Here is a 15,793-nt window from a genome sequence, read left to right as displayed (position 1 = left end):
CCTGACAGAACATGATGAGAATGAAAAGTTATTCCAGTATACTCAGTTGTTTGTACAGTACATCATTTTTCACAATGATATTTCAAACTATAGTATTGCAAGAAAATTACACCAGGAATGTTGTGTTTATATATTTATATATTGTACAGAGCAATTTGCAGCCTTTTATGATGCATTTAGTGAGGCAAAATAAATAGTTTTTCTTTTTTATGCATATATCGTGCTACACTCAATAAAAAGCACATATGACTTAAAGAAACATGGGAAGTTATAGTCAGGAAAGAATCTACATATTGCACTTTAAAAGAATATTCAAAACATTAAATAAAAAGGCTAAAGTGACAGAATTGAAGGTATCAACAATTACTTTTTGTGTTACCACATTACTTAAATAAAAAATTATATGTGTAACATGAAAAATATAATAAAATTTACAAGTATCCATATTTTATTGTTGCCATTCACCACGAGGTAAATGGTTCACCTCCTTAAGTAACGGAAGATTCCTCTTCCTCTTTCCGGCTGTGGAGCCATCAACATTGGAACTTGGTTCTTGTGTGTAATTTTAATCTGTAAAAAATAAAGAGCTCACTTCCATAGTGTGTTTCAAGACTATAAAAATACAAATTATAACAGTTATAGTACATGTCTCTCTATACAATGTAACTGCTGATATTTGTATCAACGTTTCCAAGAATTTATATGTTGTCTGATAACTTTCATAAGGAAATGTTAATAGCTAAATTCTTGATTTAATTTTGCATCCAGGTATAATGTTTTTCTTGACAAATTTTATAATTAACTGAAAAAAGGTGATTGTAGCATTTCTTTTCTCTAAATTCTGTTGGAGATATAGCTAAGTATTCTTTGGGGCAACGTTTGCTCTTTGGTGCTCAAGTACAATATACAAGAGCCATACTTAGTTCATGATAAATTCAACCGTAATGGAAACAAGCGCAAGCCGAGCACTTCCAGCGATCGGTCGCTGTGCGCTTAAATCCATTCCCCGTGCTACGTCTCTGGAAATACGATGTAGTTGATGTGTACTAGCTATTATGTTGTTAGTTTTGCGTCAACGTCATTTCTATTTCCCGCTAGTTGTGTTCACGTGGTCCTGCGCCGTTCATAAAGGTATGAGTTGCTGTGTGTGCTGCACTGAAACACAGTCGGGGAAAACCGTTTAAAAGCAGGGAAAAGCAGTTTCTGCCTAGTGTTTTCGAGAGGGTTTTAGAAAAAGTCCTTAGCTACCAATACGGTAGATTTCAGAAACAATATGTCAGTCTAGAGGAACTTCTGTGTCGAGTATATTAGGCGCATGGAAAGAAAAACCGAACACAAATGAACTGTCTAGTCCAGGCAAGACGACAGTATCATCAGCATCTCTCCGACACTCTCCCACAGGGCAAACAAACCTGGTATCATTCATGTTGCCCTTCTCTCTACTATTTATTAAATTTCGTGCGTGTTTCCCTGTTTAAGTGACTTAATCTCGCATTTTTGAAAGTGTGTATTCATTCAGTCCGTAGCGCAATAGTAGCTCACTGAACAGCCAGCTACGTAGCTCATTAACGTATCAGCGCCCATCGGTGACACATCAGGATGGTAGGAAGTAGCATATCTAGGACTCTTTGCTTTTCATAGTTCACTTCTTCAGTTAGTCTTGCAGGAATGGCTATGATGTGTGCATGCTATGTGCGGACGCAGGCCCGTCGCATGGGACACCTCAGGTGTCACTTGTTTTACCCACGGGATCTGCTTCCGAGCCATCCCCTAGTGCACCTGACGCGATTGATCTGCTCTCATCCGACGCGGTGGATCCGCCCTCACAGTAGAGTTAGCGGCGGGTGGTAACGCGTTCGCGTCGCTCGAGGCGGAGGGCTAGAGACTGGTGTCCTGGCCTCGTCCATTCGCCATGTGAGTGGACAGGTGGGAGCTCCTTCAGTAGGGTCCGAGCAGGCTCACGGGAGGAGGGGTTTACTACTTACTGGGAGCTCCAAATTTAGGCGCGTTATGGAGCCCCTTAGGCAAATAGCGTTCAGGGCTTGAAAGAAAGCCAGTGTGCGCTCGGTATGTCTGCCGGAAGGCCTCATCCGAGATCTGGAGGCGGCCTTGCCTGTGGCTATCGAGCGTGCAGGGTGCACCAACGACGCCTGTAGCATGGGTTCTATGGCGATCATCAGTTCGTACAGGCGGTTGGCAAAGATGGTGAAGACTGCTGGCCTCCTGCGCGGGGTGCAAGCAGAGCTCATAATTTGCAGCATCGTTCCCAGAGTTGATCGATGTCCTTTGGTTTGGATCCGAGTGGAGGGTCTCAATCAAAGGCTTCGTCGACTCTGTGATCGTCTTGGCTGCAGATTACTAGACCTCCGTTATCGTGCGGGGATTTGTAGGGTTCCCCTTGATAGGTCTAGCGTGCACTACACAAAAGAAGTAGTTACCCGGATAGCAGAGTACTTGTGGAGTGCACATGAAGGTTTTTTAGGCTAGGCAGTAGTATGAGATGCTCTGATGAACACACGTCAGTCGATATGCAGCAAGGGAAGTCAAACAGCGTTCAGAGTAAAGATACCTCGACTATCACAATGTTTTCAGTAAACTTTCGACGTTTTCGTAATAAAGTTCCCGAATTTACTGCGCTCCAGGAAAGTTCTCGAGCTCAAATTATTCTTGGGACAGAAAGCTGGCTGAAACCCGAAGTGGAAAACTTCGAGATATTTAGTGAATTGTGGAGCTTAGATCGGCAAGACAGATTAGAGGCTATAGAAGGGGGAGTGTGCATTGCAGTTGACAAAAATATTGTCTGTATTGAGGTCGAAGTTGAGTGTGACAGCGAAGTCATCTGTTCACGTAAAACAGGTGTATCTGAAATCAAGTTAATTGTTGGATGTTTTCGCCGGCCACCCGATTCTGCTGAGACAGTTCTAGAATCATTCAAAGAAAGTCTACGATCAATGGCTCGTAAACACAGAGATCATGCAATACTGGTTGGAGGCGACTTAACCTGCCCAGTATAGACTGGAATATCTATGGATTCATTACGGGGGACAGACAGACAGACAGACAGTAACGCGAAATTCTGAAGATTGTCTTGAGCAACTAGCTCTGCAGCCCACACGCCATGGAAATATAACTTGTAGGTACAAATAGGTCGGACCTTATCGACAGTGTTAGTATAGAAACGGGTATTAGCGATCATGATGTTATTATACCAGCTATGATTACGAAAGTTAAAAAATCAGTCGATAATGCTAGAGAGTGTATCTGCTAGATAGAACAGATAAGCAGTTAATAACATCTCACTTAACAGTGAATTGGCAACGGTTAGTTCCAGTAAGAGGGACGTAGAGGAATTGTGGGCAAAGTTTAAGCAGATCGTAAATCGTGGTCTGGAGAGTTATGTGCCTAGTAAATGGATAACGGATGGAAAAGATCCACCATGGTTTAATAACGAAATTTGGAGGATTCTGAGGAAGCAGACGCTGTTGGACTCTCGGTTCAAAAGGCAACGCATAAATGACGACAACTGAAGGTTAGTAGAGATTCGTGCGTCTGTGAAAAGATCTATGCGCCAGGTGTACAACTGCTACCGCCGTCACATCTTAGCATGAGATTGGCAGAGAACTTGAGAAAATTCTGGTCGTCTTTAAAATCGCTATGTGGGTCTAAGGCTTCCATTCAATCCCGTATTGGCCAGTCTGGTGTGGTAGTTGAAGACAGCAAAACGAAAACTGGAGTTTTAAATTTCACGTTCAAGAAATCGTTCACACATGAGAATACAAACACATACCGCCATTTGAGCATCGGACAGACTCCCGTATGGAGGACTTAGTAATAAACATCCCCTTACCTAGCTTGAATTTATCGTGAATCTCTGGCCCAGCGCAAAGTCCCAAGAGACTGGAGAAAAGTGCAGCTGACTCCAGTATATAAGATAGGTAAAAGAATTGACTCTCAAAATGACAGACCAATATCCTTAACTTCTGTTTGCTCCAGAATTCTTGAAAATATTCTCAGTTCGAATGTAATAAACTTCCTTGAGACTGAGAAGTTTATGTGCACGAATCAACATGGTTTTAGAAAGCATCGCTCGTGCGAAATTCAACTTCATCGTTTCTCACATGATATACTGAGAACTATGGATCAAGGGCAACAGGCAGATCCCACATTGCTAGATTTCTGGAAAGCATTTGACACGGTGCCCATTGCAGGCTGTTAACGAAGGTACGAGCGTATGGAATAAGTTCACAGATATGTTAGAGGCTCGAAGACTTCTTAAATAATAGAACCCAGTATGCTGTTCTCGACAGCGAGTGTTCATCAGAGACAAGGGTATCATCAGGAGCGCCACTTGGAAGTGTGATACGACAGCCGTTGTTCTCTATATACGCAAATGCTTTAGCTGACAGGGTGGGCAGAAATCTGCGGTTGTTTGCTGATGATGTCGTGGTGTACAGTAAGATGTCAAAGTTGAATGGGTGTAGGAAGATGCAAGATGACTTACAGTTAGACAAAATATACAGTTGGATGGTGAATGGCAGCTAGCCCTAAATGTGAAAAAATGTAAGTTAATGCGGATAAGTAGGAAGATCAAATCTGTAATATTCGGATACAGTATTACTAGTTTCCTTCTTTACATAGTCAAGTCGTTTAAATATCTGGGAATAACGCTACAAAGCGACATGAACTAGAACGAGCATATGATAACTGTGTAGGGAAGGCGACTGTTCGATTTATTATTAGGAGTATTTTAGGATAGAGCGGTTCACCTGTAAAGGAGATCAGATATAGGATGCTGATGCGACTTATGCTTGAGTACTGCTCGAGTGTTCGGGGCCCGTATCAAGTCGGACTGAAGGAAGACATCGAAGCATTTCAGAGGCGGACTGCTACAGTTGTTACCGGTAGGCTCTAACAACATGTAAGTGTTAAGGAGATACTTCGCGAACTCAAATGGGATTCCCTGGAGGGAAGGTGACGTTCCTTTCGAAAAACACCATTGAGAAAATTTAGAGAACTGGCATTTGAAGCTGACTGACGAACGATTGTATTGCCGCCAAGGACTACGAAGATATACAGACAGTCGTTTTTCCCTCGCTCTATCTGCGAGTGGAAGGGAAATGATAAGCAGTGGTACAGGGTACTCTCCGCCACCCGCCATACGGTGGCTTACGGTGTATCTATGTAGATGTAAATCCCCTGTTAGTCCTGTCTGGTACAGGTCCCGCAGACTTCATCAATATTGTAGGATGGGTCGCATGAGTGATTTGTAATCAATCTCCCATGTGCAATAATTGATTTTCCTAGTATTCTACCGATAAAGCGAAATCTGCCATCTGCTTTCTCTACGACTGAGCCTATTTGATTTCCAATGGTATACAAAATGTTACACCCAGATATTTTTATGAGATGAAGGATTCCAACTGTGACTCGTTGATACTGTAGTCAATACCGTTTTTTTTTCTTTTTGTGAGGTGCAAAATTTTGCGTTTTTGAATTTAAAGCAAGTTTCCTGTTTTTGCACCACTCATATTGAATATTTGTGCAACCTTTTTTTTTGATCGGAGTTCATTTTGTATAAGCACATCATCTGCAAATAGTCTGAGATTACTTTTAATATTGCCTGCAGGGTTATTAATATACAACATGTACAGCAAGGATCGCAACAGACTTCCTTGGAGCACACTTGAAGGTACTTCTATATCTGTCGATGACTATCGATCCAAGATATATGCCGCATCTTCCCTATCAAAACCTCAGCAATCGAATCCCATATTTCGGTTGATAGCCCATACGATCGTACTTTTGGTAAGCATAAATGTGGTACTGACAAGGGAACATTTCCAAATGTAAATTGACGATCGTGATGAGACTTGGTGGTATAATGCAATACGTATTTTTTTATTTGTGACCAGTTTCACTTTTTATGGGTGAAACACATTGCGGAAGGTGAATTGGCGTATTAGGTTCAGAGGGAATAGCTTAGAAATGATATACAGAAATGTTTTTCATATAATTAACGTTCTAGAAAATCGTATAATCAACTTCTGCAATAATTTGAAGTTTTGCAAAATACGCCACCATCATTAATTAATTCTGACATATGAAAACTTTTATTACAAAATAAACTAAAGAAGATTTCAAACCAAATACATTCATTTGAAAAAAAAAGGTGTTTTTCAAATACAATTTTTGGAAAATAAACTATACTCAATGTGCTGTCAAAGTATTTTCAACGTACCTAAATAAAATATCTAAACATTCATTATTATTCTAATTATCTATTTTACGCTTTAGATTTTTATTTCACGTTTTACAATCATGTTGTTTTTGTTTTTTAGTTTTCCATTTCACATATGTGTATATTGTTAATTGAAAATAATAAGTAACTCCTTATTATGAGACAAAATAATCAGAACAATGGTACTCTCTAAATACACTTTTTAAAAATGGTAGTTCAGAAATCACCTTTATTACAGCTGGATGCATTTGGCTTGAAAGCTTCTTTAATTTATGTTCTAACAGATGTTTTCATTTTTCAAAATTAATTACTGATGGTAGCGTATTTTGGAAAATTTCAAATTATTACAGGAGTTCATTATACAGTTTTCAAGAACGTTAACTACATATCAACTTTTATATGAAAAATATTTTTATATATCAACGTTTCTAAGTTATTCACTCTGAAACTAATATGCCAAATTACCTTCTGGGGTGTGTTTTACCCCTTAAAAGTGAAATTGGGCACAAACAAAAGAAATCATGACATTACTTTGTCCCCCCTACACTTCCGCCAAATTTCATTAAGATCTTTATTCACATCTGAAAATGTTCCTTTGCGAGTCCAGTGCTTTTTGGAAATCGAGAAATACCGCATCTACCTGAATGCCTTGATGCAAAGCTTTCAGAATATCACGTGAGAAAAGTGCGAGTTGGATTCCACAAGATCAATGTTTTCGAAATCCATGCTGGTTGGCATGAAGAGGGTCACTGTGTTCGAGATACCTCATTACATATGAGCTCAGAATAATTTCTAAGATTGTACAACAGATGTGTTTCAAGGATAATGGAAGGTGATTTTGTAGATCACTTCTATTACCTTTCTTGTAGACAGATGTGACCTGAGCTTTGTTCCAACAACAGGACGCACTGCGTTTTGTCCGAGCGATGTATGGGAGATTATGGTTGAAAGAGAGAATAATTAATCCGAAATTCAAAATAGACTCTGACAGTGATTCTGGAGCTTTGTTCAGTTTTAACGATTTCAGCTGTTTCTCTAAACCATTGACAGTAATATCTACATCACTCATCTTAGCAGTGGGGTGGAATTTAAAACGGGGCAATACCCCTGGATTTTCGGTTGTAAAGGAGTATTTGAAAACCGAATTCAGTGCTTCTGCTTTTGCTTCGCTACCCCCAATTTTAACCCCTCACTCGTACGTGAGTGTTTGGATAGTAACTTTGATACCACTAACAGACTTTACATATGACCAGAATTTCTTGGGGTTTTGTGACAAATCATACGACATTATGCTGCTCCGGTAGTCGTTGAAGGCAGCGCAAGGCGTTGCATTCATCCCTATTTCTATCATCGTAAAACCTATTATGCAGCAGTCCCTCTTTCTTTAGAATTTTCTTTACAGTGACTGTATACTATGGCATGTTCCTTACATCATGTTCTACTAGGTATAGATCTATCAAGAGCATGGTAGACTATTTGTCTAAGCGTGTGCCACAGTTCTTCTTCATGCTCCTCTCAAGAGGTAAATGTTTCACATTTCTTATTGAGATACGACACTACCGTCTTTTCATCTAGACTGCTGAAAATATAGCTCCTTTTACTTGTTTAAATTGCCCTTTGCACTTTGGTAATCATTGTTACTACAATTGCCTCATGGTCATTGATACCAGTTCCTGTGTGGACATTCTCAACTGTGCAGCTGAGCCGGCCGTATTGGCCGAGCGGTTCTAGGCGCTACAGTCTGGAACCGCGCGACCGCTACGGTCGCAGGTTCGAATCCTGCCTCGGGCATGGATGCGTGTGATGTCCTTAGGTTAGTTAGGTTTAAGTAGTTCTAAGTTCTAGGGGACTGATGACCTCAGAAGTTAAGTCCCATAGTGGTCAGAGCCATTTGAACCATTTCTTGTGCGGCTGATCACGGCGAAGGTTCGAGTCCTCCCTCGGGCATGGGTGTGTGTGTTTGTCCTTAGGATAATTTAGGTTAAGTAGTGTGTAAGCTAAGGGACTGATGACCTTAGCAGTTAAGTCCCATAAGATTTCACACACATTGCAACATTTTTGACATTCTCAAGGATATCAAGTCTGTTTGTTGATACTAGATTCAGTATACTTCACAATAAATGGGCTTCCGAATAATCTGTTCTAGGTACTTCTCAGAGAGTGCGTTTAGTAATGTATTGCAGGACCTCTTGTGACGCCCATCACTTTCCAAATCGCCGTCGTTGATCAGCCTATCATCAATGAAGCAGATGATACCTGCAGCTGTGAAATATATTCCTCAAATTTCGATATGAAACGAATTGAGAGATTACCAGACGACTGAGCAGCATATAGGAAATAGCACGTTTTGTTGTTCGACTATTACGATGCTACATCCTCCCTGGCCGAGGATAGCGATGGTGGGGAGGGCAGCGTAGCTGGTAAGGTCATGTGTGTGCTGGAAGGCTGCTGCACAAACGTTCGTATATGACTGTGATTTACGTTCCGAAGGAGACTCAAGTGAGGTAACAACCAATGTGGAGGAACACAAACGCTATGTATACTTTGGTGCTGACGGAGAGTATATAGTGCCGGAATAGTCTGGTACTACACAATTAGCGTCAAAACACGCGGCACTGCTCAGCACTTCTTGCCGCAAGGGTGAAGTAGACACGCACCAAGTGCAGCCGTCTGATAGGCGTCCAGCTTTACAAGAAAATATCCTGACATACACACGAGTGGCTCATAAAGAGCGTTCGCGGGGAGGAGTGCCTGACTTCAAAATTAAATATCTCGAAAAGCAAGATCGATAGACAAGTGCAACAAACATTACGTTTATTGTGAAAGCTATAATAATTTTTTTGCAGAAGTTATGCAAACATTTCGAAATAGTACAAAAAGCTGCTAATATGGCGCTGTAATCGCAATGTTAGTGCCTACAAATATTGAACCGCAGTTCAGAGCGATCAGTTCCACCCTTCAAACCGCAAGGAGGTTAGTGTATCGAAGGAAGAGGTTGGTCTTGTATTCCAGTAAACAACGTGTTTTTCTGGTACTGGAATCCACATGTTACCACACAGTCCTACGGCAACAAGTCACAGCTTTCAGACATGATTTAATGTTCCAGAAGAACACGATGCGAAAAGTATTCATAATCTCTTCTCCAAATTCCAACGGTAAGGTAGCGTGACTGATGATCTTGCGGTGACTATTGACCAAAGGCAAACTGTAGAAATTCCTGAAAATGTTGCTACAGTTTTTTTGGAATTATTCATCAAAATCCAAGCAAATCCGTCAGAGGAATTGTAGCAGAGACCGGTTTGAAACGTTCCAGCACCCAGAAAACACTGAGACACAGCCTACATATGTTTCCATTCAGAATCCAAAACCACTTCACCATACCTGTACTGGCTGTGAGACAGAGGGCTTAATTTGCTAACCAGCTCCTCGTAATGATTGATAATGAAGGATTTGAAGTTGCCTGAATCTGGTTCAGAATGAGACACCCTTTCACTCTAACGGAGTTGTGAATAAATAAAGCAGACGATTCTGGGGTTACGACAATCGCCATTGTATGAAGCGAAGCCACCATACTCTCCAAAGTTCCAAAGTTACTATTTGGGCTGCGGTATGCAGAAGAGTCGTTATTTGCCCTTTTTCATATGAGAATCTATAACTAGTGAACGTTAAACTGCAATTTTTGAACAATTTGTCGCCATACAGCTAGAGGTGGATGACGGACGAGGCACCGAGGGCTTCATGCAAGATGCGGTCAGACCACATCACACCGAACTGGTGTTTCGCTTTCTTGATGAATAGTTCGGGAATAAAATAATTGCCCTGGCTTAGTGCACATTTACTGGCACAGGGTTGGACTGGCCCATATACGCCCGATTTGACTTCTTGTGACTACTTTTTGTTGGGCATTTTGAAAGACATTGTCTATCGGGACCATCCCACCACGCTGGACGAGCTTGTATCGACGAATTGTGTAGCACCTGACTCCATTTCCGTTGATACACTATTGAATGCGGTGGCAAATTTCATTGTCCGTTAGCGCCGTCACCGTACTGTGAGTGGTGGACATTTCGAAAAGATTGTGAAGTGATTGGAAAGATTGCTTGCAGAGGGCGAGTTTAATTATGCTCGCTGATATTTTACGAGCTGAACAACGTACAACGCCGTCCATTAATACATTTTTGAACATTTTGGATGCTTCTGTGTAATTTCTGTACGAAATTCTTACAGCTTTCACAATAATCATACCTTTTGTTACACTCGTCTATCAGTCTTACGGTAAGTTTGAAAGATATTTAATTTTGAAAACAGGAACTTCTTCGCTGCACACCCTGTAAGCTCCACAAACAGCTTTGTTTCCCACAAGTAAAAAGATGCTTCGAGATGAAGCCCACTCAGCAAAGACTAAAAGATGTCTATGGGGGACAGTGAAAGGTAAGAGGGGCTATGAACAGCATACTACAAAATGCACGACGCAACAAAAAGAAATTTTTTCGCTGCTACTGGGTTGAAAATACGTTCCTTATACTAATTCACATGCGCTAAATACAGAACCGCAGTCGGTTTTACTCCTGCACGTCAGGAAAAAAAGTTATACACGTGTAAAAGTTATGAAGGATAATTCTATTAATTACGCTAATTTGCGAATGTGAGAAATTTTAGGGAAATTAATATGCGTAGTTTGGGATGAAAGTACTGAATATTACAATTTAGAAGTGAATTATAAATGCTTATTTAACTCTGAAGTGAGTCAGGGATCCTTAGTTGCACTAAGATGGACAATGGCTTTGTTTAAAACTGTGTAGAGATTCTTGCTTTCCGCCTGTGAACATCTTATGTTGCTCTGTGCAAAAACCAACAGTAATCCTCCATCGTGTTCAGAGTGAAGCGGCCTTGATATCTTGCTTCCATGGTGGACATCCCCTAGGGGAATCTTTCACCGTGCTCGTCACTCACCGCTCCCATATAAGACGGAAAGAAGGTGAGATGCGAATGCAAGAAACGCATGTTTAGTGACAAAGCAACCGAGGTGATGGAAAGCTGTTAGCAAGTTGTGCACAATTGGTGCAGAGTTGTCTGCTCTGTGGCTCCCAAGAAAGTTGAGCACGACAAGCACAAATGCGTCCCAAACTGCTAGTTCTCGTTCCATGAGCTCCTATTGAATTGAGGATGTCGAATCAACTTTTGTATTTCTGGTCCAACGAAGACTCCTGTTTTCAATTTTGCGTCAGTTTTCATCTTTCCAAACTTGCCTTTTAGGTACTGTAAGTCACGATTTGTTTTATTCATCGCTGCAACAAACTGCTTCATAAGACCTAGTTTGATATGGATTGGAGATCGGTAAATCTTATTACGATCCACAAGAGGTACATGTTGAACGTTGTGCTGCCCGACTACAGGTAAATTTCTCGGTGGCCAATTTTTCACTATGTATCGATTCTTGTCATCGCGACTATTCCATGGGCAAAGAAAGCACGTATGCTTTGTATACCCAGTTTGCATTCCTAACAGAAGGGCTACAGCCTTTACATCGACGCGAATATTCCTGTTATGCTCAGAGTGTTTAATCAGCGTCAAGAAAGTGTTCATTGTTTCGTAGGTTTCCTTCATTCCAAAGGCATGAGTAATAGGAACTGATGGTTTCTGGTTGGCATTGTGTAGTAGTGTAGTTTTGAGACTGCGTAAGCTAGAGTCAACGGAAAGTATCCACTCTTCTGCTATGTATTTGTTACCTAGCTCCCTTATGAGTCCTTCATTCCAAAGGCATGAGTAATAGGAACTGATGGTTTCTTGTTGCCATTGTGTAGTAGTGTAGTTTTGAGACTGCGTAAGCTAGAGTCAACGAAAAGTATCCACTCTTCTGCTATGTATTTGTTACCTAGCTCCCTTATGAGTCCTGTCACGTCGATTGCATAGCTGTAGCAACTCTCTTGAGTAAGTTCCACTCCTTCAGTCTGGAACCCAACAGTTCAGACTTTGCTTTCGACAGGGAAAAATCGCGAACCAGATCGTCCAGTTCGGCTTGGCTGATCAAATATGGCATTTTAATATTATTGTTGTGTATTCCATAGCGTCACTGTCATTACCTTCAGTATCACTTTGTTCGTTGTTCATTGCATCGGATGAAGAAGGCGTTGGTACTGGCTAATCTGTACCACTGGCCACAGGCTTTAGAGCAGACTGACAATCTGGATACACAATTTTTGACTTGTTCTTCTGGCCATAGCCGGATATGTTGGTCAAGCAGAAATAGCATTTGGAGTGGTGATCTCTCTGCTGCTGCCAAATCATGGGAACAGCAAAAGGCATTCGATTTCGTTTACCATTTAACCACTGGGTTAGGCCTGTGTAACAGACGGTGCAACAGAGATGAGGAGCGCAAGATTTTGTTTTATCTCAGATTTCACATCCGAAGTAATACTTTTCAAGCTACACGTAGCTTTCTGGTTATGTTCTTGAGCTATTCTGACGTCGTATACTCGCCAAAAATGTAACAAAAGCAGGGACAATTCACAGAACTTCATCTATTCGTCTTTCGTTTACCGAATCACCATATACCGAATTATCGAATCGTCTTATACGAAATCACTTAAATGCATGTTACTGCGACTGTTGATTAATAAAACACAGAACCAAACTAGCACGAACTATTTTTTAGTCACATACGAATCAGACTGATGGACGAACAGAAGAAATTGCAGAAACCTGTCTGCATGCTGTAGCTCGCGGGCTAGTTAAAACTTTTCGCCGACTACTTGTCCAAGTCAGCCTGTTTCTTTTTACTTCCGTTCACTTGGTTCCACAGACGCATAAGACAGACTAACCTTGAGAATACACACACACCCACATATTGCATATCAAACACGGCTCATTGATGTAGCTACCTTTTAACCCGCGTACAAGCTTTTAATATCATACGACTTTCAGCTGTAACTTTAAATCCAGACGTCCTACAACATTCCTGATTGCAAAACTACCACATTCCTGAATGCAAAATCGGAATCAGCGCACCCTATTACATAACACTCACGTTATTTTCACCGAATAGAAAATTCATTGTTCATTAGTGATATTGACCTGTGGGGTGTGAGCGTAAGGGTAGAGAAGGCGTGTAAAAGGTAACTTTTTTATGATTTTCTTGCATGTCTCGAAAACTGCACCATCTAGAAAAAATGTTTCCCAGTATAAAATTAAATTATATTAAATTTCCTGCAAAACAGGTAACATTAGTTTTCATTTTGTGAGTTTACACACAGCAGAGGATGGAAAAATAGCGGATTATTAAAAAGATAGTGTTTTAACGCTGTAAAATATATGTTAATTGCTAAATTAACGTGGGATGAGAACAAATATTAAATGTGTGTACCACATCTAAGTGCAGTAGAACTGTATTAATGGATAAATTATGGTCTGGGAGTGTAACACATTGGAAGGGGGGGGGGGGGGGGGGGAAGGAAGTTAGAGACGAGAGGGAAGGTAGATCGCCGTATCGTGATCATGCACTTCCCTTCTTTGTAGGCCTGCAAAATAAAGAACGAACCGGCAATTACTCATTTTATTTGCCGCACTACGTCGCAAAAATTTACGACTGAGTGGTTCACGAAGCTATAGCAACCCTTCCCGCGACTCGTCTCATGAATCACTGGCGGCGTCGTGTGCTGACATTCGTGGCAGGGTGGGGGAGGGGGTGTTAAATTTCCACAAGGTGCGTTAAGACCATAACCGATACAGAGGTGAGTTGCAGACGCAGGAAAAGCTTGTGGACAGATTCTACGTAAATCTCTGCACACTGTCCTACACTGCTACAGAGGAAATTGATTCTTAGCAGTCATCCTGTTTGGCAGTTGTAGCGTTCTTCTAGGAACTTGATTTCCTCCACCACGAGTGCTGCTCGCTTTTCAGTTTACCGACAGACTACATCTCTCACGCATTTCCTCTCCATTTCTTTTATGGAAGTATACAAAATACATCACTGAGCCCGTTATTGTATAGAGGAGTTATTTTCAGTTCATTGAATACTAATCTGCAGTTGCTAAGTAAGCTTTTGTGTAATATAACTTCCTACAAACAATGGCTGAGAAGTGCTTCATTTGTACGTGTGATCTTGTCAGTGACCTATGTAGTGTTGGTGAGAAAGTGTTTCGGTTGGTAAATATGGCATCTGGCAGCAGTCTGTCGTTGAGAGCGATTTGTAAAGCTGTGTCATAGTGAGCCCGTCCGGCTAGCCACGCGGTCCGAAGCCGTCGGCACACGGACCGTGCATCCGAACGTTGAGCGTGCCGAGTTTCTGACGTCATAGCGTGGAATAGCACGTTCGGGAGTCTTTCCGAACGTGCAGAGCAATATCTGGCACGTCAGATATTCTGAGCGTGGGTCTGAGCGTTGACCAATGAGATGACACAATGCCACCTACCTCACACGCACGCCGTTTCCCTTCAGTACAGAGTTGTGAGGCGCCATATTGGCATTCATTTCAAGCTATATGTATTTATGCCGTTTCTGAGCACCAGTAAATTGAGAATCACTGGAAAAGCCGTTGTTAACTTTGTGATTCGTTCCAATAAAATAATGAGAAACATCATATTCGTGGCAAAAGAATTATTGAAACTTGTGTATTATGAGAGTAGGCTATTTGAAGGCAGCGACACGCTGAAGATCCACCCAAAACGCATTGTTCTTGGTACAATTTGTTATAATTAAATTTCAATTAGTGACATATCTACGATTAAGGTTTTCAGCAGTCGGTAAGAGTGTATGATTAGATATAAGAATTGTGTTGTTGGTTTAGTATAGCCGGCACGGTAGCTCAGCATGTCCGGTCAAAGGGTTAGCTGCCCTCTGTATTAAATAAAACTGAGTCAACGGCTCAACACTGAACCTGAAGGGATGTCATGGGACATCCGCACCGAACAAACGCAACGAACAAAATAGAACAAAATGAGAACAATTTAAAAAAAAAAGCGTGTTCGGTCAGAGGGCTAACTACCCTCTGTAATAAAAAAAACTGAGTTAATGGATCAACAACGAACTGAAACGGCTGTCTTTCGACGCCCGCCCCGAGCAGATACAACGAACGAAAACGAACAAAATGAGATAACAAAAAAAATAAAAAAAAATAAAACCGTAATGAGTATATAGATTTGCTTGTTGGGGCGGTGGTTCGCGGCTTGACAGTTCCAAATTTTATTTCCTAGCATTCACGTTTTGATTAGATCCTCATACTTTTTTAATAGTTTAATATAAGTATATACTGTAATATTTGATGTTATGTAAATATAAGCGCACTTTTCTTTTTGAGGGGTGACTGTTCGATTGGCTTAATCTACAGGACAGTTTGCGCTACTTGTATAAAGATATTTTGCTCCTTTTTCTTTTAGGCTTCGTAATTCATATGTTGCAAATACTCTGCTACTGGGTAGGAACAGTGATCAAGTAAGACTGACCTTGGGGTTTTACTGAAATTTGGGAATGATGAAATAATCTTTATCCTATGCGGAGAAGTATTCCAAATCTTTACCGCACTGGTTGTAATGGAACTTTTATAAGCCTGTGTCCTTA

The 15,793-nt window shown here is 41.1% G+C and overlaps 1 protein-coding gene across 1 annotated transcript in view; it reads right to left on the bottom strand.

Moving 5' to 3' along the window:
* Positions 1-417: 417 nt before the first annotated feature.
* The window catches only part of LOC126249182 (diacylglycerol kinase 1), a 747,622-nt gene continuing 732,246 nt past the window's right edge, over positions 418-15,793 (bottom strand). The window contains exon 22 of the mRNA XM_049950837.1: positions 418-570. Coding sequence (XP_049806794.1) covers positions 481-570 — 90 coding nt within the window. The 3' untranslated portion in view covers positions 418-480. The remainder of the gene's footprint in view (positions 571-15,793) is intronic.

Source organism: Schistocerca nitens, chromosome 3, assembly GCF_023898315.1.
Source record: "Schistocerca nitens isolate TAMUIC-IGC-003100 chromosome 3, iqSchNite1.1, whole genome shotgun sequence".
Classification (NCBI taxonomy): domain Eukaryota; kingdom Metazoa; phylum Arthropoda; class Insecta; order Orthoptera; family Acrididae; genus Schistocerca; species Schistocerca nitens.
The sequence above is the reverse complement of the archived record's forward strand: the minus strand, read 5'-3'. Positions and strand labels throughout refer to the sequence as shown.